At 42.9% G+C, this 25,911-nt stretch overlaps 1 protein-coding gene across 10 annotated transcripts in view; it reads left to right on the forward strand.

Moving 5' to 3' along the window:
* The window catches only part of LOC147692538 (galectin-4-like), a 158,687-nt gene that overhangs the window by 92,749 nt on the left and 40,027 nt on the right, over nucleotides 1-25,911 (forward strand). For 2 of the 10 annotated variants that reach the window (XM_086938757.1, XM_086938760.1), the window contains exons 5-8: nucleotides 8,591-8,632; nucleotides 16,242-16,283; nucleotides 16,805-16,846; nucleotides 17,359-17,400. In XM_086938757.1, coding sequence (XP_086794883.1) covers nucleotides 8,591-8,632; nucleotides 16,242-16,283; nucleotides 16,805-16,846; nucleotides 17,359-17,400 — 168 coding nt within the window. Of the gene's footprint in view, nucleotides 1-8,590; nucleotides 8,633-16,241; nucleotides 16,284-16,804; nucleotides 16,847-17,358; nucleotides 17,401-25,448; nucleotides 25,491-25,911 lie in introns of all 10 variants that reach the window. The other 8 variants (XM_086938759.1, XM_086938764.1, XM_086938762.1 and 5 more) reach the window with 6 other exon arrangements.

The raw sequence follows: 25,911 nt of genomic DNA on the forward strand, positions 1-25,911 counted from the left end.
ATATTTAAAAAGTGACGCATCTAGGTAGATGGGTCACTTTTTAAAACCCTGCGCCACATTATACCTGCGTCAGGTATAATGTATGCAGAGGGGGCGTTCCCAAGCAAAAAGCTTGGTAATAGCGACGCAGTGAAATCTATGAGATTTCACTGCGTCACTTTTAGGATGCTGTTGCGTAAAAATCTTGCGCCTGACTCACAGCAGGTGTAAGACTGACGCAAGACCTTTCACATGGTGCTTTCCTCATGTGAAAGGACGCATTACTGGAGTTGCGTCACTTTTGTGACGCACTCCAGTAATGCGTCACTTTTGTGTTTACAGATACGTCAGAAATACTGACGTATCTGTAACTCCTTGCGACATGATTCATCATACATTAAATATGACACATCTGGAATGTCGTAAGGAGTGCGCACAGAAAAGTGACGCATCGCACCAGCGGTGTAAAAAATGCGCCTGGTTGCGCTATATTTAAAAAGTGACGCATCTAGGTAGATGGGTCACTTTTTAAAACCCTGCGCCACATTATACCTGCGTCAGGTATAATGTATGCAGAGGGGGCGTTCCCCCGCAAAAAGCTTGGTAATAGCGACGCAGTGAAATCTATGAGATTTCACTGCGTCACTTTTAGGATGCTGTTGCGTCAAAATCTTGCGCCTGCCTCACAGCAGGTGTAAGACTGACGCAAGACCTTTCACATGGTGCTTTCCCCAAGTGAAAGGACGCATTACTGGAGTAGCGTCACTTTTGTGACGCACTCCAGCAATGCGTCACTTTTGTGTTTACAGATACGTCAGAAATACTGACGTATCTGTAACTCCTTGCGACATGATTCGTCATACATTAAATATAACACATCTGGAATGTCGTAAGGAGTGCGCACAGAAAAGTGATGCATCGCACCAGCGGTGTAAAAAAATGCGCCTCGTTGCGCTATATTTAAAAAGTGACCCATCTAGGTAGATGGGTCACTTTTTAAAACCCTGTGCCACATTATACCTGCGTCAGGTATAATGTATGCAGAGTGGGCGTTCCCCTGCAAAAAGCTTGGTAATAGCGACGCAGTGAAATCTATGAGATTTCACTGCGTCACTTTTAGGATGCTGTTGCGTCAAAATCTTGCGCCTGCCTCACAGCAGGTGTAAGACTGACGCAAGACCTTTCACATGGTGCTTTCCCCATGTGAAAGGACGCATTACTGGAGTTGCGTCACTTTTGTGACGCACTCCAGCAATGCGTCACTTTTGTGTTTACAGATACGTCAGAAATACTGACGTATCTGTAACTCCTTGCGACATGATTCGTCATACATTAAATATGACACATCTGGAATGTGGTAAGGAGTGCGCACAGAAAAGTGATGCATCGCACCAGTGGTGTAAAAAAATGTGCCTCGTTGTGCTATATTTAAAAAGTGACGCATCTAGGTAGCTGGGTCACTTTTTAAAACCCTGCGCCACATTATATCTGCGTCAGGTATAATGTATGCAGAGGGGGCGTTCCCCCGCAAAAAGCTTGGTAATAGCGACGCAGTGAAATCTATGAGATTTCACTGCGTCACTTTTAGGATGCTGTTGCGTCAAAATCTTGCGCCTGTCTCACAGCAGGTGTAAGACTGACGCAAGACCTTTCACATGGTGCTTTCCCCATGTGAAAGGACGCATTACTGGAGTTGCGTCACTTTTGTGACGCACTCCAGTAATGTGTTAATTTTGTGTTTACAGATACGTCAGAAATACTGACGTATCTGTAACTCCTTGCGAATTGATTAGTCATAAATTAAATATGACATATCTGGAATGTCATAAGGAGTGCGCCCAGAAAAGTGACGCATCGCTGTTTTCACGTAGCGATGCATCACTTTTCAGAAATGAGGCCTCCAGTTTATTCACTGTGTCACCTCTACGACCCTTTCTTGCGTCAATACGTCCCTTTTGCATACATTACACCTGACGTAGGAATAATGTGGCACAGGGGTTTACAAAGTGATGTATTTACCTAGAAACGCCACTTTGTAAATATGAATAAATAAGGTGCATTTTTTATTGGACTGTTGTGTCACAAAAAGTGATGCTTTGGTGGCGTTAAAGTGACGCATGGCTTCATAAATGAGGCCTTCAGTCTTTAACTCCAGCAATGCATCTTTTCTTACCCTTACACACCCCTGTTCCTTTTCAACATTTTCTTTGAATATCAACATTCCCCATATTCACTCTTCTTTTCATAACTTTCTTTCCTAACACTCACCTTCTTTCAGTCCTCCTACTTCACTTCCTTTTTCCTCTCATACCTTTCTGTTCTTTCTTACTCATTCTCCTTTCCATTATCAATGCACTCTATTTCACTTACTCTTTTTCATTTTTTAAAGAATATAGCTCTTTGATGAGAATTGGAGGTAGTTCTGAAAAGAACTTTTGGTTTTCTTCTTTTTTCTAAACAGGAACAAAAACAGGGAATGGAAACTGCTCAACAGGAGCAAAAAAACCAAAAAAAATTAGGGGTGGGAAGGGCAGCAATGGTTCTCCAAAGCACGAACCATGAGCTGGACACTTTGCTCCCCATAGGTGAGGAGTTGATTGCAGTATCTGCATCTGAGGACACCATGGTTAAATGCAGGTTGAATGTTTGGCACCTGCTCCTGCGATTGCCCCCTCCCAGAAGAAGTTGCTCCTCCGGTGGATGTAGAGGCCCCATCACTGGGAACCTCTTGTGCCAGAGCCCTGACACTTTCCCGGGCAAAATTTTGGGGGTGCCTCCTCTCCACATGCCGGATCATTGTGAAGTTCCCAAATGAGTACTTTTTCAAAGGGTTACCTCGTGACAGCTCTTCTGTGCAGATCCTGCACTGCACTTTTGGAGTATTTACCTTTTTTTGTCCAGGTGGGATTTGAAAAAATTTCCAAATGAAATGTTCCTTAACTTTTCGTTGAGGAGGCTCTTCATTGATGAATTCTGGGTCATCCTCACTGCTGGATTGTCTGGCAGCCATTGTAAAACCAAGAAATATCCTGGAGCAAAAAGGCAGGTCTTGCAGTCACAAAATTTAAAGAAGAAGTGAAGGAAATGGGTGGGGATTTCATTCTTTGTAAAAAAAACTGTTAGCAACCAATGAAAAGTGTTATTTTAAGGTCACATGACCCAACGCGCTTATGCTACGCGCTCCGGAGCGCTTCCGGGTGCGCACACGCGGCGCGAACGTAGGCGCTTCCGGGGCGCATACGCGGCGCGAACGTAGGCGCTTCCGGGACGCATACGTGGCGCGAACGTAGGCGCTTCCCGGGCGCATACGCGGCGCGAACGTAGGCGCTTCCGAGGGCGCTTACGTTGCGCGCCGAAGTGACGTCATCAAACTTTTACGGAAATGCATAATCATTTTCCTTATAAAAAAAAACTGATTTTATTTGTATGGTACGAAATGTTTTGCATTATTATTAACTTTTCATTCATATTTTTTTTCACGAACGAAAGTAGCGCTCTGGGTGCGCTTTCCGGTGAGCTTACCGGTGAGCTTACCGGAGAGCTTACCGGAGAGCTTACCGAAGCGCGCACCCAGAGCGCAAAAAAAAAATTATATTAAAAAAAATCAAAAATGAATGCTTACACAAAATAGCAAATTGTAAAAAAAAAAAAAAGGTTAGAAATTCGATATAGAAAGCAATTCGCATTTAAAAAACCTTTGAAATTCACTGAAAAAACCATAGGTTTCACACCAGTTATAGTTAGGAATTAGCATTTAAAAAACCTATTAAATTCACTGAAAAAACCATAGGTTTTATACCAGTTATAGTTACCTGGAAATTTTACTGACATAAAACCATTGAAATTCCCACGTTATAGTTAGTTGGACTCACTATAACTTGCGCGCCTGCAATGCACTGCTGATGACGTCACATATTACATCACTCATGACATGGTCAGTGACATCACTCATGACATCACTGATGACACCATCCTTGTGACAGAGTGACAGACCTCCTTTCAGTGTAATATAAGCCTTGAAACACATATTCAAAAATAGTATTTAACATTTTCAAAAAAGTGGAGATACCCATACCAGTTACAACAAACAATTCAGTAATTCCACCATCTATATACAGATCCACTCATTCACAAACAGTTCTATATAGTCACTCATACATATACTCACTCATCATATGTAGTGATACACCTATACATCCTGTTACACACCGACAGTCATCCAAAAGTTACTCACACACACACTCACACATGCAAATAAACTATTGAACATCCATTTATTTGCATATACAACTATACACACACTACCACCTTACTTCTAAGGGAACTTACACATACTTACTCTCTTAAACAATCACTTATAGAAACACATATTTAATTAAACAGGAACTCTTACAATCTCTCACTCTCACATATACTCACTTATATACATCAATACTCACATATACGAGATTAAAACATATGTCGTTACTGATAAAGACACTAGTGACACAGTCATTCACTCACTAACACACACATATACACACTCATCCACCCATACAGTCCTGCACATATGCTGTCTTCAAAACACATACAAACAGTGAGTCAGTCATTGATGCATCTATGTGCTAAGTAATACCCCCACCAAACCATACAGACACTCATACTGATACTAAAAAAACATCTAATAACCCCTATACACGCACATGTAGCTATTCACCAACCCATGCAGCCACTTATACACAAAGTGAAACACTGATACATATATTTAAATATTTAAAAATTATTTGCTAATATATGTATTCACTAAGATACACTTAATAAGCCAGTTAACCAATCAACTTTTTTTTAAAAACATCCATTTACACACTTATTAAAACATTTATTCTTCCATCGACCTTTACATATACATATATAAAACATATTTATTTTTCAGAAAGACACACATTCACTGGATGGTGTCATCAGTGATGTCATGAGTGATGTCACTGACCATGTCATGAGTGATGTAATATGTGACGTCATCAGCAGTGCATTGCAGGCGCGCAAGTTATAGTGAGTCCAACTAACTATAACGTGGGAATTTCAATGGTTTTATGTCAGTAAAATTTCCAGGTAACTATAACTGGTGTAAAACCTATGGTTTTTTCAGTGAATATATATATATATATATATATATATATATATATATATATATATATATATATATATATATATATATATATATATATATATATATATATTACGTTTTCAAGGTACACAAATGTAGAATCAAGAATAGCCCACAAAGCAGAGTTTCCACCCTAATTGGCTTAAGAAGAACCTATGCTGGAAAACCAGGCATCTTATAACTTTCTCCAGTCACAATTCGCCAGAAAAAAACAGGAAAAATGTGAAAGGGGAGAACTGCTTGGGAGGAGGCATAGATCTAGAATGTAGTTCGCAAAACCCCTTTCCACCATGTAATGCCTCATTCTAGGCAAGAAAATTAGAGCTAGGGAGTGAATACCCCACCTGTTGAATACCACAGCCTTCAGTATTGGTATTGAGCGGGTGCAGTATTACATCACAAAATAATGCTTGGCTCATGACGAGAACATAGTGCTATGAGAGAGGTGTGCTGTTGCTCAGTCATGGTACCAATATTACATACTGGCGCTCCCCCGGGATATCAGGACTATTTGTACGAACTCTTCCTGCAGGAACTTAATTAAACACAGTTGACCCGATTCTTAACAACAGACAGAAATCTGCCTCCATAATATTCCGACCTCACATGGGTGCAGATTTCAGACTGCTTGGAATTCACAAAACATTTACAGGTTATGTCTGCAAACCTACACCAGCTGAATCTTTCCAAGTGCAAGCCTGAAAAGAGTTTTTGAATCCCTGTTGTGCAAGCGGAAATATACATTTATATATTTTCGCATTTTGGAAAAAATGTACCCTTTAAAAAGAAGAAGGTTCAAACATTCACCCTCAGTCAAGATATCTTGGTTAAATCCATTGTTCTTTTGCTACCACAGTTTAGACCCAGCCATAGGCAAATCAGTCTTGACCCTTTTCCTCATGGGAACAGTCCATCCCGAACTGGGAAGCCAGTTCCTCCCTGGGACAGAAACAAGCATCCTGGGACCGGTTTCGGGGTGTCACCCCGCATCAGCCAGGATAGCTTGAAATGAATCCAGTGGCAGAGTAAGCCCGGGACCCACGTCTGGACATACCCGGTGCACTTAAGGCGAGAAAGAAAAATACACACAAATGAAGTATGGAATGCAGAACAAATCAAACATTTGCTCATCTTATGTCATTAGGAAAAAGTGCTGTTTGGTATAAAAATCTTTTTTATTGTCTGCAAAGCACCTGGGGACTTGGGAAAATGATATGTCTATAGATCCTGGTCAGCAGGGCGCTCAGTAAATTTTCTAAAAATCCTTTAACGAGAATTTTGTGATCCAACTCCTGCTACTGTAATAGTGATTTGATAAGTCCCTGAGGCTCGAAGATGTAGAGAGTACAAATCCTGGACATTTAGAGGGGTAGCATGGCTGCCTTCAGTAATCCTTAGTAGCATAATCTTTTACAAAAAATCTGAAACTTTGCCATGATTAGCAAGACACATCAATTTCACATTTGGTACAAATATGATCAACAGGCAATACACGTATCTCATGTAGGTACAGAAAATACTCCTTTCCTGTCGCCTTGAAATATTACTACTTATGGACATGGCATTTGACCTCCACTGGGTTCCGATCCCCTCCCCCCCAGGGACGACTGTTCGGTAGGGCCTCTCTTCTCCCAGGGCATTGCTATGTTTTGTGTCCCCCCCCCCCCTGCATGTCTTGAAGTTCAAGCCCGTAATACCGAATCCAAGGGCGTCAGATCTTAAAGAATTTCCATAGACAACCTCTGATTCTGTATGTCAGCTGCTCCTCACCCATGTACATGACCATCCCAGTTTTCCAGTCTCTTAGGGTCGGAATCTGTGGCGCTCCCAATTTCTTGGCTATATCCCTTTTGGCCACTATCATGCCTAGATGACACAAGCTAAGACTCCGCCTGGGTAAGTCTATATCAGAAGGTATACCTAGCAATGCATAGTAAGCATCCATTGGTAACTGAGCCCCTAGAATGTCACTTAGTTCCCTAACTATTCTGGTCCAGTATCTTTGTATTCGTGTGCACTCCCATAATGTGTGTATAAACGTAATTCTCTCTGTCAGGCAGCGGAGACACATTGGAGACTCTGCCCTTCCTATTTTGTGAAGCCTTAGTAGCATACTTAACTCCTAACTATCTCAACTCAGTAATTCAACCAAGAATAACTGCCTTACTTGGCTTGTATCTGCCATGCACCTCCTCCTCTGTCTGATCAAATAGAGTCTATCTCTGCCTGAAAATCCACTCCTGACTTTGCCTTCTCTACTGGAGAGCTCCTAGCGCACGCCTCCTCATCACCATAGCCTAGAGTACATCCATTCTGGAGGGTTGTGCTGGATTTTAGTTGTGGTTTTATAACTTCAACCTGGTTATCTCCTGCTTCCACTTAATTGTAATATGCACAGGCAATTGGGCTGTTATGTGACTATTTGCACATTGCAGTTCTTTTGCACATTGACATTGTGAATCACGGTTACAGATTCACATTTTAAGAATCTCATAAACGATTCACATTTTTGCAATACCTTATTATTTGCTTACCTGTGCATTTTTACGGAATTAACATTTTCAGCCCATAGTACATCGGCAGGTCTTTTTATTAGCATTCGCAAACGGGCCTACTACTGGTTTGCAAATCTCTATATATTTGTTCATTAGGGCTTATGTCCTTTGTGTGCAGATGAGTTGAGTGTAAGACAAGGCTAAGTCTGACACATAAATACATTTCATGCATTATATATCAACAGTTACAACAAATGTTTAGAGGTAGTCTGTTTCCTTCATTAACCAACCAGGAGCTTGCCATTATGAAGTGGCAACCAGCACATGTTATGTTATGTTGTGTTAATTTATTTTATAATACGCACAGCTACCCAACAAGGGTTTCCCAGCGCAAATACATAATGTATTTTCTTACAAGATTCTTAACAGAGAAGCTGCACCTTGATGAATTCCCATCAAGCTGTGTTCCTCTGAGGCTTTTTGCTTTTGTATCCACAGTAATATGCAGAGATTCAGAAGGACCTCAAACAGGAAACACATAGCCTAGGCTTTTGAACTATGTCTAATGGCACACAATCCAAAACCAGCTACATATTCTTGACCTCTAAGCCACATTTGGCTTGAATACCGTCTGTGAGGATGGCAACGAAAATCATACAGATAGATACATACCATTGCCTTTCGTTGGGAAAGCACAATCAGGTGAAATAATGAAGTACCTCAAAATTATAAGAAGTGTCCATCATTTGTCGCCCAAATCACATGAAAGGATTATGATTTTGCTATAGGCGAGTGGGGTAGATGGGGAGGCAAAGGAATTTTGAGGGAATCCAGAAGGGCGGAGAGGGGTTAAGAAGGAAGGGGGTGCAGGTCACAAAATGGAGAAAGTATTCAATGGGGTGGCAGTTTAAGATCTTAATTATGTGGACTGATGAAGATTTGTTTAATTGTGTTTTTGCTTTTTTTCCAGGGAATGATGCCAGATCCTTCATATAATCCAGGAGTCATGCCCGTACGTACTAGCAAAAACTTTTAAAGATGGGGAGGCAATCAAGCAATCACTAGCATTCAAGTAGCAACAGCAGACAGCAAACTCAAGATAGTTACAGCAAAAGACCAAGCAGCCACTTGCCTCTATTCTAACCATCCAACGCCCCCCACACCCTGCTGCCTGTCCATGCCTCTTGAGGATGCCTGTATTTATCTGCTTTCCCTTGGGAGAGATCTAGAAATGCACCTAAACATTCAGTATTCTGACTCAAGTCATCAATTATCTGGGGAAAGCATTTGTTTCTTAGCCTTCCCATACTCATAGCAAACAGGGAGAGTAAGAACACCAGCACGTGGGTGCGTGTATGTAAAATGCTTTGACGTGTACGCAAGAGACTCTGAGGCATCAACACATGGGGAGCTTTCACATGTGGAACAAAGGTATTGACAGATTCTCTCCATTACGGCTAGGACAAAGCTATATGCAGCTAACAACAGAAGACGCAACAAACATATGCAAAGACAATCATTCTCACCCAGTTGATCTGTTGTTTTTTCATTCTTAGCTTTGCCAATGCTTTTTGCCAATTTGCTAATGTTGTGCAGCATGGGGAAAAAGCAGAATGTTTTTAACTATGTTGTGCACCACTGTGAAAAAACCTAAACAAACCATATAAATAAAAAAAGCCATAATGATGCAGCCCCAGGCATGACGCTGGTGCATGCATGCATGGTAACAAAAGCTTTCCTATGTCATCAAGTGCGCATGCACCTGCGTCGTAATGTGGGTGCCATTTTCTTCGATTTTTTGTGGATGACATGTATTCAGCCAGTAAATAACCTTATTCTTAAGTTCTGAATAAGATTCCCCTCTGTCATTTTTCAGTTCCGGCACCCCAGTCAGCACCACAGTATATGGCGTAGACTGTGATGGCAGATCAATACGTGGGAAAATAGTCTTCCCTTTATCGCCACTGATCTTTCCTTGTTCCTTATGAATATTATCCCTGGTCCGCTCCCCCCCGCTATATCCTTTGCAACCTCCCTCTCTGCCACCTTCCTTTCAGTATTTTTAGAGGCCTGTGCACTATTTCCTGGTGGCAAAACGTGTTGACCAGGGCAATTATCACCCCCTGTCAGCAAAGTAGCTGAGCTATGGCGTGCCTCTGGGATACTAATAACTGTGGTTGGGACTGGGCCAGGACCAAGTACACCCACGGTCTTAACATTAACCTCAAGATTTTTCAATGAGTCACGATTTGCTAGGGCCGTTTTTTCCAGACTCCCTATTTTATCTGTTAGGGTTTTTATTCTTTCCAGCAGAGGTAAAAATGAAGATTTCATCAACTGCTCAAGATGAACCATAAAACCCACAGGATTTGGAGGCAATGTCTCCTGATGGGATGATACCGGTGATGGATCTACATCTATGGGACCCCTGGGTGTGCTAGTTGGTAATGGCTGGGATTGCGCAGCTACGTTTCCCGTTTTTATAGATGTTTTAGTTTGCTTTGGGCATCTACCCTTTAAATGGGTCCCCCCTCGCTTTCTTTTACCATTTGGACCCAACCCTGATGTGTGTTTTTTTATTCGTGGGCTAGGTCGTGAATTAGTTCCATTCTTTACAGCAGTCCTCGTTTGAATCTGTTGGACTGGATCATTTGATATGTCAGTTATAGAAGATTCATTCAACTCTGCTGTACAGTCAGCCTCTACACCAGACCGCCCCAGTGATACTTGTGGGTTAGAGTAATCTCGAGCAGTAGCCCCCACCCTCCCCTGATGATTATGTGTTTTGGCCGCTATATCTTCTGGCGTCACTGCTAATAATATAGGGCCCAAAGAAGAACGCCTGTTATAGGCAGGTTCAAGCGACAAAAGTTTTTCCGTTAGAGCGATTTCGTGCTCCAACACTGTTGCTGCCCTAGTTATAAACATATCCAGGGTACCCGTAACCGTCCCACCTATGGTCCCAGAGGTACCCTTCCTTCCTTTCCCCAGTCTTGACACCATTTTTTCTCAGTCGGCTGTTTTCCCCACCCACAGCAGAAAACAAACAGATACAATGTATATTACAAAGTCAATGATGCAAATAGTAGCCAATGTCTTACTTAATAATGAATGTTAGGGGGCCCAGCCCAGCCTCCTGCAGCCCCTAGACAGCCACAAACGGCCCACCCTTTGCCCGGGCTTAGCCCGACGACGCCCACGCGCAGCCCGCAACGCGGGGGCTGGTCTTGATTTTAAAGCGCCTCCAGGCGCGGAAATCGGCTGAAGCGGCTTCCTGCTGCGAATGACCCTGGGAGTTGTAGTCTCCCCCTCTCAGCGGCCGCGCCGAGATGGCAGAGGCTGCTGAGGCGGGGGGAGACAGTGGCCAGGAGCTGGACGCGAAAACCGACAACAAACAGTTGAGACTGGGGATCAGAAGAGAGCTGCATTCAGTACTATCCCAGTAAGCGCAAGAAATGCCCGTTCCCCCGGTGCTGGTCTTGATTTTAAAGCGCCTCCATGCACGGAAATCAGCTGAAGCGGCTTCCTGCCGCGAATCACCCTGGGAGTTGTAGTCTCCCCCTCTCAGCGGCCGCTCCGAGATGGCAGAGGCTGGGGCGGCGGGGGGAGACAGTGGCCAGGAGCCGGACGCGAAAACCGGCAGCAAACAGGTGAAACTGAGGATCAGAAGAGAGCTGCAGGCAGTACTATCCCAGTAAGCGCAAGAAATATATATATATATATATATATATATATATATATATTTCAGAAGTCACGCGATGCTCAGGACGCCCAGTCTTTCGGGTTGGGGCCTATTAGGGAGCATCAATCCCCAAAATATTTCCAAGGAAACACATACTCCTCCTTTGGAGACGTGAATACAGGCCCACCAGTCAATCGATAGTGACAATCCTTTAATTTTGCCGCAGTGTCAGCAAAACGCGTTTCCACTCATGGCAAATCAGTTGGTTTACATCAAATATTGACCCGGCAGGGTGCTAGGGGCAACATGGAGCAGCAGCAGGTGGTGGAAGCACTAGATAGTGCTACCACCACCTGCCGGGGAAACACGGTCGAAACGCGTCATGTTGCTGGAAGAAAAATAAAGCACTGCATAACTTGAACTGCTGAGTGGTCCGTACCTGATTTTCCCGTTTGTGCAAGAGGACGTTTTTGCGAGAGGACGTATGATATCAGGATTGTGGATATATATATATATATATATATATATATATATATATATATATATATATATATATATATATATATATATATATATATATATATATATATATATATATATATATATATATATATATATATATATATATATATATCTATATATCTATCTCATCTCTCTCTCTCTATGGTTCAACAAAGGCCCGAAAGCTTCAGGAAGGCACACGCAGTTTGCCCACCATTCGGTGTATCTTTACATCACTCGCACCAATTTGCTGATAATTATTTCAGTAGCCGACGCGTTTCAAGGCAAGAATACTTCTTCTTCTGGGCTGTATTCACAAAAATGCAACACGACTCGTTTTGACATTATTTCCAGTGCTTTTATTTCCTTGATTGGCCCCTCGTGGGCTTGGCTTAATGCTGGTATTTAGTTAGAGCATTTCTGGGACATGTAGTCCCCAAAACGAGTTACAGTCTTTCCCTCAGTGGGTGTGTATACATTTATGTCCATTTGAATTATTTTAATCCTTATAGTGAGGTTCAGGGCCTCGGACGAGTGCAATTAACATCTTGGCTCACCGCACTGCATCAGGTTAGGAGACAGTTCCAATCCGCAGCCTCCCACTCGTCACTCCGCAGGGATGGTGCTCCTCCTCAGGGCAGGGCTGCCGTGTCATTTAATGGTTCAACAAAGGCCCGTAAGCTTCAGGAAGGCACACGCAGTTTGCCCACCATTCGGTGTATCTTTACTGTAACTCGTTTTTGGGACTACATGTCCCAGAAATACTCTAACTAAATACCAGCATTAAGCCAAGCCCACGAGGGGCCAATCAAGGAAATAAAAGCACCGGAAATAATGTTAAAACGAGTCATGTTGCATTTGTGTGAATACAGCCCAGAAGAAGAGGTATTCTTGCCTTGAAACGCGTCGGCTACTGAAATAATTATCAGCAAATTGGTGCGAGTGATGTAAAGATACACCGAATGGTGGGCAAACTGCGTGTGCCTTCCTGAAGCTTTCGGGCCTTTGTTGAACCATTAAATGACACGGCAGCCCTGCCGTGAGGAGGAGCACCATCCCTGCGGAGTGACTAGTGGGAAGCTGCGGATTGGAACTGTCTCCTAACCTGATGCAGTGCGGTGAGCCAAGATGTTAATTACACTCGTCCGAGACCCTGAACCTCACTATAAGGATTAAAATAATTCAAATGGACATAAATGTATACACACCCACTGAGGGAAAGACTGTAACTCGTTTTGGGGACTACATGTCCCAGAAATGCTCTAACTAAATACCAGCATTAAGCCAAGCCCACGAGGGGCCAATCAAGGAAATAAAAGCACCGGAAACAATGTCAAAACGAGTTGTGTTGCATTTTTGTGAATACAGCCCAGAAGAAGAGGTATTCTTGCCTTGAAACGCGTCGGCTACTGAAATAATTATCAGCAAATTGGTGCGAGTGATGTAAAGATACACCGAATGGTGGGTAAACTGCGTGTGCCTTCCTGAAGCTTTCGGGCCTTTGTTGAACCATATATATATATATATATATATATATATATATATATATATATATATATATATATATATATATATATATATACACACACATATATATTAAAGATGGATGGGAAGAGTGGAAAAGGAGCACACAAGTAAGGGATCAACACAGAGGGTGGGAGTGGAAGTAATTGAGAGAGGCAAAACACTGGCACACTATGGAAATAACAGTGATCAAAGTGGAAAATGTTTTTAAATGTGGAAAACACTAGTACATTTAGAACGAAATTTAAGCCCATAATTGGGACAGAAAAACAATGCCTAAAGTTTTTATTCCATAAACAAAGTGGAGGTCCCTACTGTGGTTGGGAACACTCAGTATTGTTTGAATACCCCTCACACACCAACAGGCCCCTTGTGTCATGCTTCATCATAGGGGTCTTCGCACCCCTCTACGGGATGCGGCGTGCTGCGACCGACGACTACGTGGGAGCACTTATTCGTGGACTATGTGTGGGTGTGTGTGAGGTAATCGGAGCCACGTTGAGGGGAAGAGGTCGGCATTCGTCCTGAGTAACCATCACTCAACTGGGCTTGATGGAACCCCCAAAAACACGTAAAAGGTTCATGAGGCATTTTTTGCTTTAACATTAAGTCCTCGTTACACCCCAATTGGGTGAAGAGAGACTACGTTATCGAACTACTAACTAGGTACATTCCACCTATAGTTCACCCCCCTTTTTTGTAGAATACACTTTGATATATACATACATGTGAGTAAGGTGGGGATCTCTGTGCAATTCCCGTCCTGAAGAAGGAGGCTTTGAACTCCGAAACATGTCCATGTACACGCACATACGAGGTTGGTGTACGTAACTATACATTCACAACCTCTCACTGCACCCCTTTTAACGATACCAGCCGGGGGCTTAATAAAAGTTTTATTTTTCTCTTCCCCACGAGCCAGGTATCTTTTAACCATCACTCACCATTAACCCACCACTCACATACGCCCTTTACCTCACACACTCCCACACATAGTTCACAAATACGTGCTCCCACGTAGTCGTCGGTCGCAGCACGTCGCATCCCGTAGAGGGGTGCGAAGACCCCTATGATGAAGCATGACACCAAGGGGCCTGTTGGTGTGTGAGGGGTATTCAAACAACACTGAGTGTTCCCCACCACAGTAGGGACCACCTCAAACCGCCTAAGTGGATTCCACTTTGTTTATGTAATATACCTGGGGAGACTGAATCCACTTTCCTCTCCCTCCCTCTTTTGTTAGAAATAAAGTTTTTATTCAACGGTTGCACAATATCCTCTTTGTACATAAAAAGACGAACATGTCAGATGGGCCAAAAAGCAAAGGACACACAAGGCTTAGAACTTTAGGTGCAAAGCATGGGGAACCATCCCTGCCAAAGATGGAGGTGAATGGAGAAAGACAACAGTGGCATGCTGTATACACACGGAAAAAAAACTCTCAAGGTGATAGACGACACTGATCTCTTTGTGGGAATGCATTTGTTGCCTTATAATATATTTAGAAGTATGACCTGGTGAATTCCAAAGGAACCATTCTTGTGATGCAACACTTTGCATTTGAGGCCAGCCCATATAGACCTATCTAGAAGACATCGCCAGCAATAACTGACAGTACAGCCAGTGACTGAATAGCTAAAAGCTGTCCACTTGGTGCTCTATAGAAGGGACCGCATAGTCACATATACACAGAGTCAAAAAGTAGCTATACCAAGGCAGAAAGACCAAAATAGAGGCCATGCACCTGAATACAGGCAGATGCCAGACAATAGCACAAAGGCAGCAACAGAGCAGGCAAAGACATCTGAGCCACATGAAGGCAATGTAGAAAAAGCCACATATTGGCACAAGGTTGCCTACACATAAACAATGACAGTATCTACTGACAGGGCAGTAGCGGGGGGGCTTGAACACCCAGGCAGCACCTGGGCTAATCCAATCCTGCGCCCTTTTCTGGCCTACTGCAAAATTATCCTGGCCCAAGGGTCGCGTTTTTTTATCCTGGTTTTACCAGACCTCCAGAGCCTTCTGGTTCAAGTGGCTGCCTACTTGCAGTGAAACAAGGTTAGCAGTCCTATTCTTTTTCTTAATAAAACAATCACTATTGACAATAATCTCTTAAAAAGCCCTGCATGGTCTGGCCCATCAAACCAGTGTCAAAAATAGAAAACCACTTGAATGCCTAATTTTCTTTTGGTCAGGAGTACCTCCCAAAGGAACAAACACTTCACCCAGTGCAAAACCTACCATATGGAGGGTAGGCAACACTTTCACTCATATATGGAATATGTGGCCCCAAACTAGTGGTCCTCTCCCCCAAAAGCCTTACACAAGACTAACCCACCACCAGACAGTTCAGTGCGGCGCAATCTCCATCCAGGGCAGACTATGTAACTTTGCCCAAATTCCCCATCTTCTGCTCACCATTATCCACAAATGTGGACTGATAAAGCAGCTGCAAACATGCACTAAAAGGGAAATTGCACAGATGCTTCGGCAGTGAAGTTGCACAAAGGCAGTAGAAGACAAGCACATGCAGGCAGCAACAGAGGTGAAGCAAACAGGCAGAGAGATGTCAAAGGAGACACAGATAAGGTCGCACATAGACACTTACTGGGTAGCCCCCAAAAGCAATGACAAAGCAGATCACACAGGTAGTGCCAGACTAGATACATAGAGACAGAGACCAAACAACTGCAAGCAGGAAACCACACATGGAGATGGACAGAGGAATTACAACACACAGTCTTTGAAACATAGCAGTTATGTTATTCTCTTGTAAAGAAATTGTTGAAAACTTCTAGGTTATGAGGGGCATCTCATTGTGCAGCTTAAAGTTCAGGTTGGTGTTATATACATGGACTTAAAGTACCTCTTGGCTTTTTTTTCACAATGGTGTTCTCTTTTTTTCCAGGGTGGAATGGGCATGCCCGGATATCAGCCTGGAAATATGCCTGTAAGTAGTCTATTGCCTGTAAACATTCAGACCTCGATTTACTATGCCTTTGTGTTTTTGTTGCATCGCGCAAGGAGACGCAGGGCAATGCAAAGGCTGATTTGGAATTCAAAAAGCCACGCAAGGTCTGATTTGCGTAGCTTTTTAAAGAGATGTAGCGCAACGTAGCTGCTTGTGATGTGTTACATTACATTTCAACTTCGGAGGTGTTCCACAGGTGGAGCATGGGCGTTACCAGGCATCCACCCATGGATTTTGGCACGTTCCCCATTTTCCTAACACTAGTAAACCTGGCAATGCATCAACATGCTAAACCTCCCCAGTGAATCCCTATTTTCTCTTTCCATACAAGTTTCATTCTGAGTGATAGGATAAGGCTGGCATAAATGACCTGCTGCTTCTGGATGGGCTTTACTGGCCTCCCACTCCTTCCACATACTCCCACTCCTTCCACATACCATATACATGGACTTTAAGTACCTCTTGGCTTTTTTTTCACAATGGTGTTCTCTTTTTTTCAGGGTGGAATGGGCATGCCCGGATATCAGCCTGGAAATATGTCTGTAAGTAGTCTATTGCCTGTAAACATTCAGACCTCGATTTACTATGCCTTTGTGTTTTTGTTGCACCGCGCAAGGCGAGGCAGGGCAATGCAAAGGCTGATTTGGAATTCAAAAAGCCACGCAAGGTCTGATTTGCGTAGCTTTTTAAAGAAATGTAGTGCAAAATAGCTGCTTGTGCTGTGTTACATTACATTTCAACTTGGGAGGTGTTCCACGGGTGGAGCATGGGCGTTACCAGGCATCCACCCATGGATTTTGGGACATTCACAGGTTTCCTAACACTAGTAAACCTGGGGATGTGTCAACATGCTAAACCTCCACACTGAATCCCTATTTTCTCTTTCCATACAAGTTTCATTCTGAGTGATAGAATAAGGCTGGCATACATGACCTGCTGCTTCTGGATGACCATTACTATCCTCCCACTCCTTCAACATACTCCCACTTACCATATACATGGACTTTAAGTACCTCTTGGCTTTTTTTTACAATGGTGTTCTCTTTTTTTCCAGGGTGGAATGGGCATGCCCGGATATCAGCCTGGAAATATGCCTGTAAGTAGTCTATTGCCTGTAAACATTCAGACCTTTATTTACTATGCCTTTGTTGTATCGCGCAAGGCGAGGCAGGGCAATGCAAAGGCTGATTTGGAATTCAAACAGCCACGCAAGGTCTGATTTGCGTAGCTTTTTAAAGAAATGTAGCGCAACGTAGCTGCTTGTGCTGTGTTACATTACATTTCAACTTGGGAGGCGTTCCACGGGTGGAGCATGGGCGTTACCAGGCATCCACCGATGGATTTTGGGACATTCACAGGTTTCCTAACACTAGTAAACCTGGCAATGCATCGACATGCTCCACGTCCCCAGTGAATGGTTATTTTCTCTTTCCATATGAGTTTCATTCTGAGTGATAGGAAAAGGCTGGCATAAATGACCTGCTGCTTCTGGATGGGCATTACTGGCCTCCCACTCCTTCCACATACTTCTTGGAGACAGGGGAAGAAAGAGGCTAATGGGAGCACAAGTTGCACCCTCCTAAGCCAGAACATGTTGGGTTTGCTTTTCAGTGCTTAACTAGTGCTGGTGGCTGCCGATGGTGTCCACCAGCACTCAATAACCCATATGTATTTTATTTGGAGACCAATGGTCTAATAAAGATACTTTTACTACTACTACAACACTCAATAACCCAGGTCTAGTCTCTGCAACTCCAGATGACCAGTCTTGATTGTATTTGCTCTGTTCTCTGCCATAAATGCAACGACAATAGTCAATGTTCCAAACATTTTAGCCTCTATGTTTGCTAAATGTTTCAACTTTGACATAGTTATTTTAAAAGCTAACTGTTGAAACTCCATGAAGTTAAAGCAAAAACGTGTATTATATAGTCCGAAATTGGGCATTTCAGTTACGCCTAGCGTCTTGACGTTACCGTGCTAATATCAAAGGGGTAGCTATATACTTAGCAAAAGGGCCTCATTTATGAAAAGTGTAGCATTGCTACATGAAAAAAGTGATGCAACACTTTTCAGTGCGCCCTCCTTGCGACACCATCGATGCGCCGTATTTACTGTACGGTGCTCCATGTCGCAAGGATTTACACATTTGCTGACATATCTGTAGGCACAAAGTGGTGCATTGCTGGGGGGTGTCTAAAAACAAATTCAACTCCAGCAATGCATCATTTCACATGGGCAAGCCCCATGTGAAAGGGCCTGCGTCAGTCATACACCTGCTGTGAGGCAGGCATAAGATTTTGATGCAGTGGCGTCCTAGAAGGGTCGTAGTGAAATCTCATAGATTTCACTGCAACACTTCTACTAGCCTTTTCTGTGTGGGAACGCCCACCCTTCATACATTATACCTGACGCAGGTATAATGTAGTGCAGGGCTTTACAAAGTGATTAATCTGCTCAGGTGCGTCACTTTGTAAATATGGCTCAACGTGGTGCATTTTTTACGCCGCCGCATTATCTCAAATGTGACTTAATGGCGTCAAAGAGCTCATAAATAAGCCCCTAAGCTCCATTCTGTTCCTTTAGTAAACTTGTGCCATGTAGCTTCTTCTAGAGCTGTCACAGTATGGTGGGTTTCTCGTGAGATGCCAGCAGGTGGATTACAACGGATAACTCCATAGGATCTTAAAGCGGTAGCAGTATCTGCTGATGGAGACCATACCTAAAGGTGCCCTGACCTCTAGTTAGAGGTAGGGGTGGTCCACGAATGACTACCATGAGGAGTAGGCCTCTTTGAAAAGGCTGATTTTCTGGTTTCACTTGAAGGAAATCAGGTGATGTCTTAGGTCTGGGCTCGGTGATTTCCGTAGGGGTGTGCCTAGAGTTCTGATTTTACGTTCTCCATGAGATTTTTGTGTGCAGCTGTATTGAAAAATCAATTTTACATTGCCTGACCTAAGAGCCTGTCTGTGTTTAGTGTAAAGTAAGATATTATAGATATTTCAGGCATGATCCCTCCAGAGATCTGAAGGTGTTCAAAGGAGCAGCACCTATCCAAAAAAAACCTGGCCAGATATGCCTCTCAGAGCAAGCGAATGTAGCTTGTCATTTCTTTCTCTCCCCGCTTTCCCCCAGCCCTAACGATTCTGCATGTAGATTAGCTTATTGTTAACAGTGGTTACTACCATTGCTTATACTAACTGGACTGGCTCTATGAACAATGGATGTGATTGTTCTGGTTTTCCACCAGGAGGCAGTTGTGTTCTCTAACCTGTTGTCACCTTGTGCAGGTTAGCAGTTCACCCCTATCCATTCCACCAGACAGATGAGTGTAAGAAAATACCTGTAGAGCAAGCACTAATCCTTATTCCTATAGACAACATGGTATTATGTCCTTTTGATACAAGTATATACTATGGTCGGTCACATTTCTGCATTAAACGTCACCACCTAAAAATGTTTAGATCTAGTAAGTTCTCTGCAGCTTGTCATAACATAGAAGGAACCAGCTCATGCTAACATCATAGACTGTCTTACAAGATAAGTTGCAACCGGATGACACCTCATTAAGGACCTGAAGTACTAAGGTCTGGTCGATAAGCACTCCACTGCCTAGGAACCTGGCTTGCAACTGATCTACCAACCAGTTGCAGCTTAAAAACAGCAATAGCGGGGAGTTGCACTAGCTCCTGCCTCTTTCAGTATGTATAAGGCAAGATTGGTTCTGTGACTCTGTGAATGGCTGTAAATGGAGGGATTGAAGCCTGCGAGGGGCAGCAGTCTTCCATCCTGCATTCATTGAATGCTGATATTTTGGTTTGAAAGCAGCTTCTGTGTCCTAAAGGTAAGGGAGCTGCTTAAAAAAATAATACTTGCATTCAAAAGACACCAGAGGGAGCATGCAGTTTTCCCCTTGCTCACTATCTCTTTCTCCAATGCCACCAGCTGACATTTCTGAACCGGTAGAGGCCCATCTTAAATAGCTTTGACTTTCAAGAGGCTACCACCTGCTGTGACATATTGGTAGTCCATTAAAGACTTTCTGCCGCAATTGAGATCGCAAAGCATTGATAAATGTTGTATTAACTCAGAAGGAGGAGGGATAGGGTCCTTTCATGACCCTTCTTATACTGAATTTTAGTCAGGCACAAAAGGCATTAGGAAAATCACACCCTTTGCAACTGCAAAAAGACTTAGGGCATGATTACAACTTTGGGGGTGTGGGAGCGGGCTGCCACACCACACCACCACCCGTCCCATTTTCCAAAGCAGCCTGCGTTCCCACGGCGGTGCCTATAAGAAATACAGAATAATGGGAATGTCAAAGGCCATTTCTGCATGGCATGGACTGTGCAGTCCATGCCGTGCAGGAAAGGAGATGCATGCACATTTGCCCCCCTTTATGCATCCCCATGCACTGGGGCAATAGGGGGCCCTGTAGAGCCCCCTTTGTTTCCCCACCACCAGTATTTTCATGGCAGGCTCACTGCCATGAAAATGCTGGCCGTGGGGAAACTCCTAATATGCTTGGCGGTGCTGCACCAGCAAGCATATTGTTTTCCTAGACCGCTGCGCCACACTAGGGATCGTGGATCCCTGGTGATTGCGGTGGTTCTCTGGAGGTCCGACCGCATAACTTGTAATACGTTGGTTGGACCGCTGGTGTGGTGGTCCCCGACTGCCACTGCACCTCCACGCGAGTTTGGCGGTCACAGGGAAATCATTATCAGCCCATAAGTAAATGAGGCATTTCTTAAAAACTTCTTCCATTTCAACACAATAACTGACCGAGATGAGAAGACAGCAAATGCAAGAGTATACCACAGCAGAAAACAGATATCCCAATCTTTTTGTCTGATCCTATCTAATTGTCCTTATTCTCATTTTGGATAACCAGAACCTGCTTCTAGGATACTGCCACATACTGTTGCTGTCCATTAATGCACAGTTAATTAGAGCAGTGTCTGTAGATATGGTAACAATAGCCTTCCTAACGAAGAGCTTAAGTCAATCACGGAAGACAAGAGGCAGGACCATATCTGGGGGGAGGCACTGCAGGACATGATCTGCTCATGGAATGTTAATGGCTTTAAAGACATGGGTCAGGACCATGAAACTGTATCCTTTTTCCAACAACACATAATCCTTCTCCAGAAAACTTGGAATATGAACCCAGTTTCAATTTCAGGATATATAGAACACCACATTCTTGCAGAAACATTTTCAATCTTCGGTCACCCGCGCGGCGGTTTATCAATATATGCTTCCCAAAAACATGACTGGTTAAATGAAGAACTGGAGGCTGGGGTTAACTGGGTACAAGTGATCAAAATTACTGGTAAGCTCCTGCTCAATAAAATAAAATTGGCAATTACTACTAGTCAATGTTTATATTCACCCAGAGAGAAAGAATCAGAAAGAAAAATTCACAACTTTAATGAATCTGATCAAAGCGATGCAAAGATCTCACGAGCGAGGCCCTATGTTCATCTGAGAAGATTTCAAATTTAATCTCATAACCAATAATCGGAATGAAAGAAAGTGGGTGGAGAACTGGGGAGCACGAATAATAACCAATGAATCAGAAAGCCTTCGTCTGACAATTTTGAACGGCAACACAAACGGAGATATACCAGCTGCAATAATACACTTGAGTGGAAAAGTTTGTTCAACAATAGGCTTCACCATTACCAGCAGTAATTTAGTCCCATGTATCGACACATTCCAAATCGACCCGCACATAGAAAGCGATAACCTTCCACATATTACGAGACTTGACATAACTCTTGCGCAGGCCCAAAAAACTAATTCCCTTATACGACATGCAGAAAATGTAATCTGCGAAAATTTAAATGGAGGGGCGCGGACTTGAAAATCACACAGGACACAATCAAGAAACACTTGAGCAAACTGGGGCCACCGACAGAGGAGGAGGAGCACGTAAAAACCTGGGAACCGTTGGCCCTTGTCCTCATCAGAAAATTTCCAGCCATCCATGGAAGCCAAAAAAGAACAGATACAAGTAGGGTACCATGGTTTAATATTGAATTACAAGACCAAAAGAGAAGGATCGCAAGAGAGGAGCGATTACAAACACTGACTGCAAGAATGAGCAGTAAAATTGACAAAAGTAAACTGAAGAAAATACGGAACAACTATAAGAAGATTTTGAGGGATGTGAAAGCAGCGTTTAAAGAAACAGTCTGGACAAAACTACTGTCTGCAAGCAAATTGCCACATAGTAGGGACTTTTGGGGCATCATAAATAATTTGATTAAAGGCTCAAGACTGCAACAAGAAGCAGGAATCGGAGAAGAAATGTGGACTCAACATGTGTGAACATGTACAGCAGCACGAGACAAAGAGTGCTACCGTATCAAGGGCCGTAGAAGGGTCCCGAGAGTACTACCTCGAACTGGAAAAAACACAAACAATAGCCTTTCAGGATCAGGCAGAACGTAGAGAACTAGGACTAGAGACATGTAGTAATGCACTAAACAACTTGACCGGCATTAAACAATTAAGAGGCATAATACAACAACTAAAGACCGAGGGGGCGGCAGGTCCAAACGGGCTTCCCAATGCGCTTTTTAAAAATGATCCAGATTTCTGGTCTGACCGTCTTACGCCGCTCTTCAATCAGATTTATACTCAGAACAACGTCCCCAATTCCTGGAAAGGGAACATAATCCATCCAATATTCAAACATGGAGATCACTGCAAGCCTGGAAACAACATATCTATGATGGATGTAGAGGCCAAGCTTTACACTTCTTGTCTCCTAGTCCAGCTTCAAGATTGGATGGATGAAAAGAACATAATTCCCAAGTTTCAAACGGGTTTTAGGCAAGCGATGGGCACAATAAAATAATTTGGCCACCTTGGTGCTTTTGAACGGAAAAAGCGATAAAAAAGAAAACACAGCTGTACGCATGTTTTATCGATTCAAAATCAGCTTTCGACGGAGTGAGTAGAAACCGTCTCTGGGAAAAACTGAAAGCATGGGGATTGCCGAGTAAATTACTGAACGCAGTAATTGCCTTATACAGTGATACCTGGGCAAGAGTGAAATTGGGGGATAGGTGCAGTGAAACCTCGAGCATACATATGTAGCAAGGTCTAAAACAAGGCTGCATCTTAGTGCCAAGCCTATCTAACTTGTTTCTCTCAGATATTAGTAAACACATGCAAGCAGCCAATTGTCATCTGCCAAATCTGGCTAATGAGCCAATTTCCTTTTTACAGTACGCTGATGACATTGTGGTGTTGAGCCGAAGTCCCATTGGATTACAAAGAGCAATAAATAACCTAGTAACCTATTTGGACCAGGAAAACTTGGAACTAAACAAAGAGAAAACCAAAGTTGTTCGCCTAGTGGACACTAAAAAAATTAAGTTTAAATGGTTTGTAAAAGGGGCAATGGTGGAAGAGCATGTGTCCTACAAATATCTTGGCATAAAAATAGGGCAGGGCACAACACACAAGGAACACAAATTTGCCCAAAAAACAAAGCACAATCGTTGATCTTTGCATACAGATTACTGTATAAAAAAACTAGACTGCCCGACCCATAATCACCTGTTATAAGTGATGGCTGCACAAATCCTGCCCACACTGTCATACGGTCTAGTCACTTGGTGCGGCAAGGAGGATGATTTGTTAAACGAACTTCAGACGAAGGTTTATTAGGCAGTTTTCAATCTGCCAAAGTCTGCCTCACCAGCTCAGGTCCGGCTGGAATTCGGCCTCCAGAATCAGAAATTCTGGGGTATGAGCAGCTTCGTTAAGCTATGTCATAAATTCTGCTCCTCCGATCCAGACACAATGAATAGTTTATGCTGGGAAGAAATCAAACATCAGATGGATCAATAAACACCAAACTCATGGGGAAGTTACTTGAGAACATCACTGGCTAAGCTGGAAATACAAACAACATGGGATAACATGGCAGACAGAGCAAGCATTAGTAAAGCTGTCAATGACGCAGCAAAAAATAAATCTTTTCTGGAAGATAAAAAAGCAATTTCCAAACGATTGCATGGGTGGACCGTGATCAATTCTTACAAATCTTTAAAGCCGCAAGCTTATTTAACAGCTCACTTTAGCCTGCAGTTAAAAAAGAGCTTCACAGACTATCAGATGGGATGGCACGATTCAAAAGACCTACAGCCATCTTGGAAAAACACCCAACAAGCAGCGCATTGTCAATTATGTGGCTTTTTCAAGGAAACTTTAACTCACCTGCTATATGCATGCCCCAGTAGTTATTGATCTGAGGAGACAGTATTTAAAACCCATTTTTAATTAATTGAATATTCCAAGGTGCAGGCAAGCCGTGATACACTGGATGGAAGGATCCTCTATAATCTTGGCCTGCCGGGGAGTAAAATACCTGGCAGAAGTAAGGAAACTTTTACATCAAGCTAATCTGGAGGAAAACAAAGATGTATGATCAATGCCGGCATTGGCCTAGCTGATTCATTTATGTAACAAACAGACTTAATGTAAAACTCATTAAGAGACAATTTAATTAGCAGTACCTCAGATGTTTTTTTTTCCAAACACATTTCACACTTTACTGTATAATTACACTTTTTCCAGGATCCTGCTATTTTAATCAGGCTTTCTACTTCTCCAGCTTGTTGTTTTTAAAACACTGATCTTAAGGTCGAAAGCACTATCACAGTATTAGCAATGAAAAAGATGTATTCAGTAAATGTTTCTATAACGCATTTATAACATTATATGCCGATGGTTTAGCACCTGCACTTTAGCTAATAACCAAAGGGATCCCGTCAATGTTGCTTGGTTGTAATCGTGCATGTAAAGATATATTTTTATTTTTTGGGCAATTTTTTAAGATTTTAAATAATCTATACAATAAACTATATTTACACTAGCCTTCCATGAATAAAGTAAAACTAGACAAATAAGACAAAAAACAAACAATAACATTATTTGCATCACAAAAGATACAATTTTGAAAAACAATAGAATATTCATAGGGAATCCTAAAGGTTGAGAAAATAGGAAAGTGGGCAGCCTAAGTGGGAGAAGAACTGATGGGGAGTGGCAGTGGATATACCTAAAAAAACAATATCACCTAAAAAAATTGTCTGTATCTCAAACTGCATTTTTTTTCAGGGAATGATGCAAGACAATCAATACAATCCAGCAGACATGCCCGTATGTAATGAGCACAAATCTACAAGGAATGCATGCGCACACTTGGACTTTCACATGCTGGCATGCTCCTGCATGTGCACAGACACAAACACACAAGTACTGAGATACAGGCAGATTTGAGAAAGCAGCAGCAGTCAGTGACAGAATGGGTGCACAAAGCCTTTGATGGAGCTACCTCAGGAAAGTAAATATGACATCGAAACAGGCTGAACTGACATAAGCTGTGGCTGTGCAACTGCATATGGGCAGTAACCATCAACCACAAATATCTAATACCACACACTACTACAAAGACTCCACAATCTCGAAATCTGTGAAAATTCGCTAAATGGGTTACTTCCTATCTTGCAGACACACAAAGTGTAGTCTACCTACCACCTTTCACATCTCCTCCTCATCAACAGTGTGGCATTGCTCAGGG

The sequence above is a fragment of the Lissotriton vulgaris genome, chromosome 9, assembly GCF_964263255.1.
Source record: "Lissotriton vulgaris chromosome 9, aLisVul1.2, whole genome shotgun sequence".
Lineage (NCBI taxonomy): Eukaryota > Metazoa > Chordata > Amphibia > Caudata > Salamandridae > Lissotriton > Lissotriton vulgaris.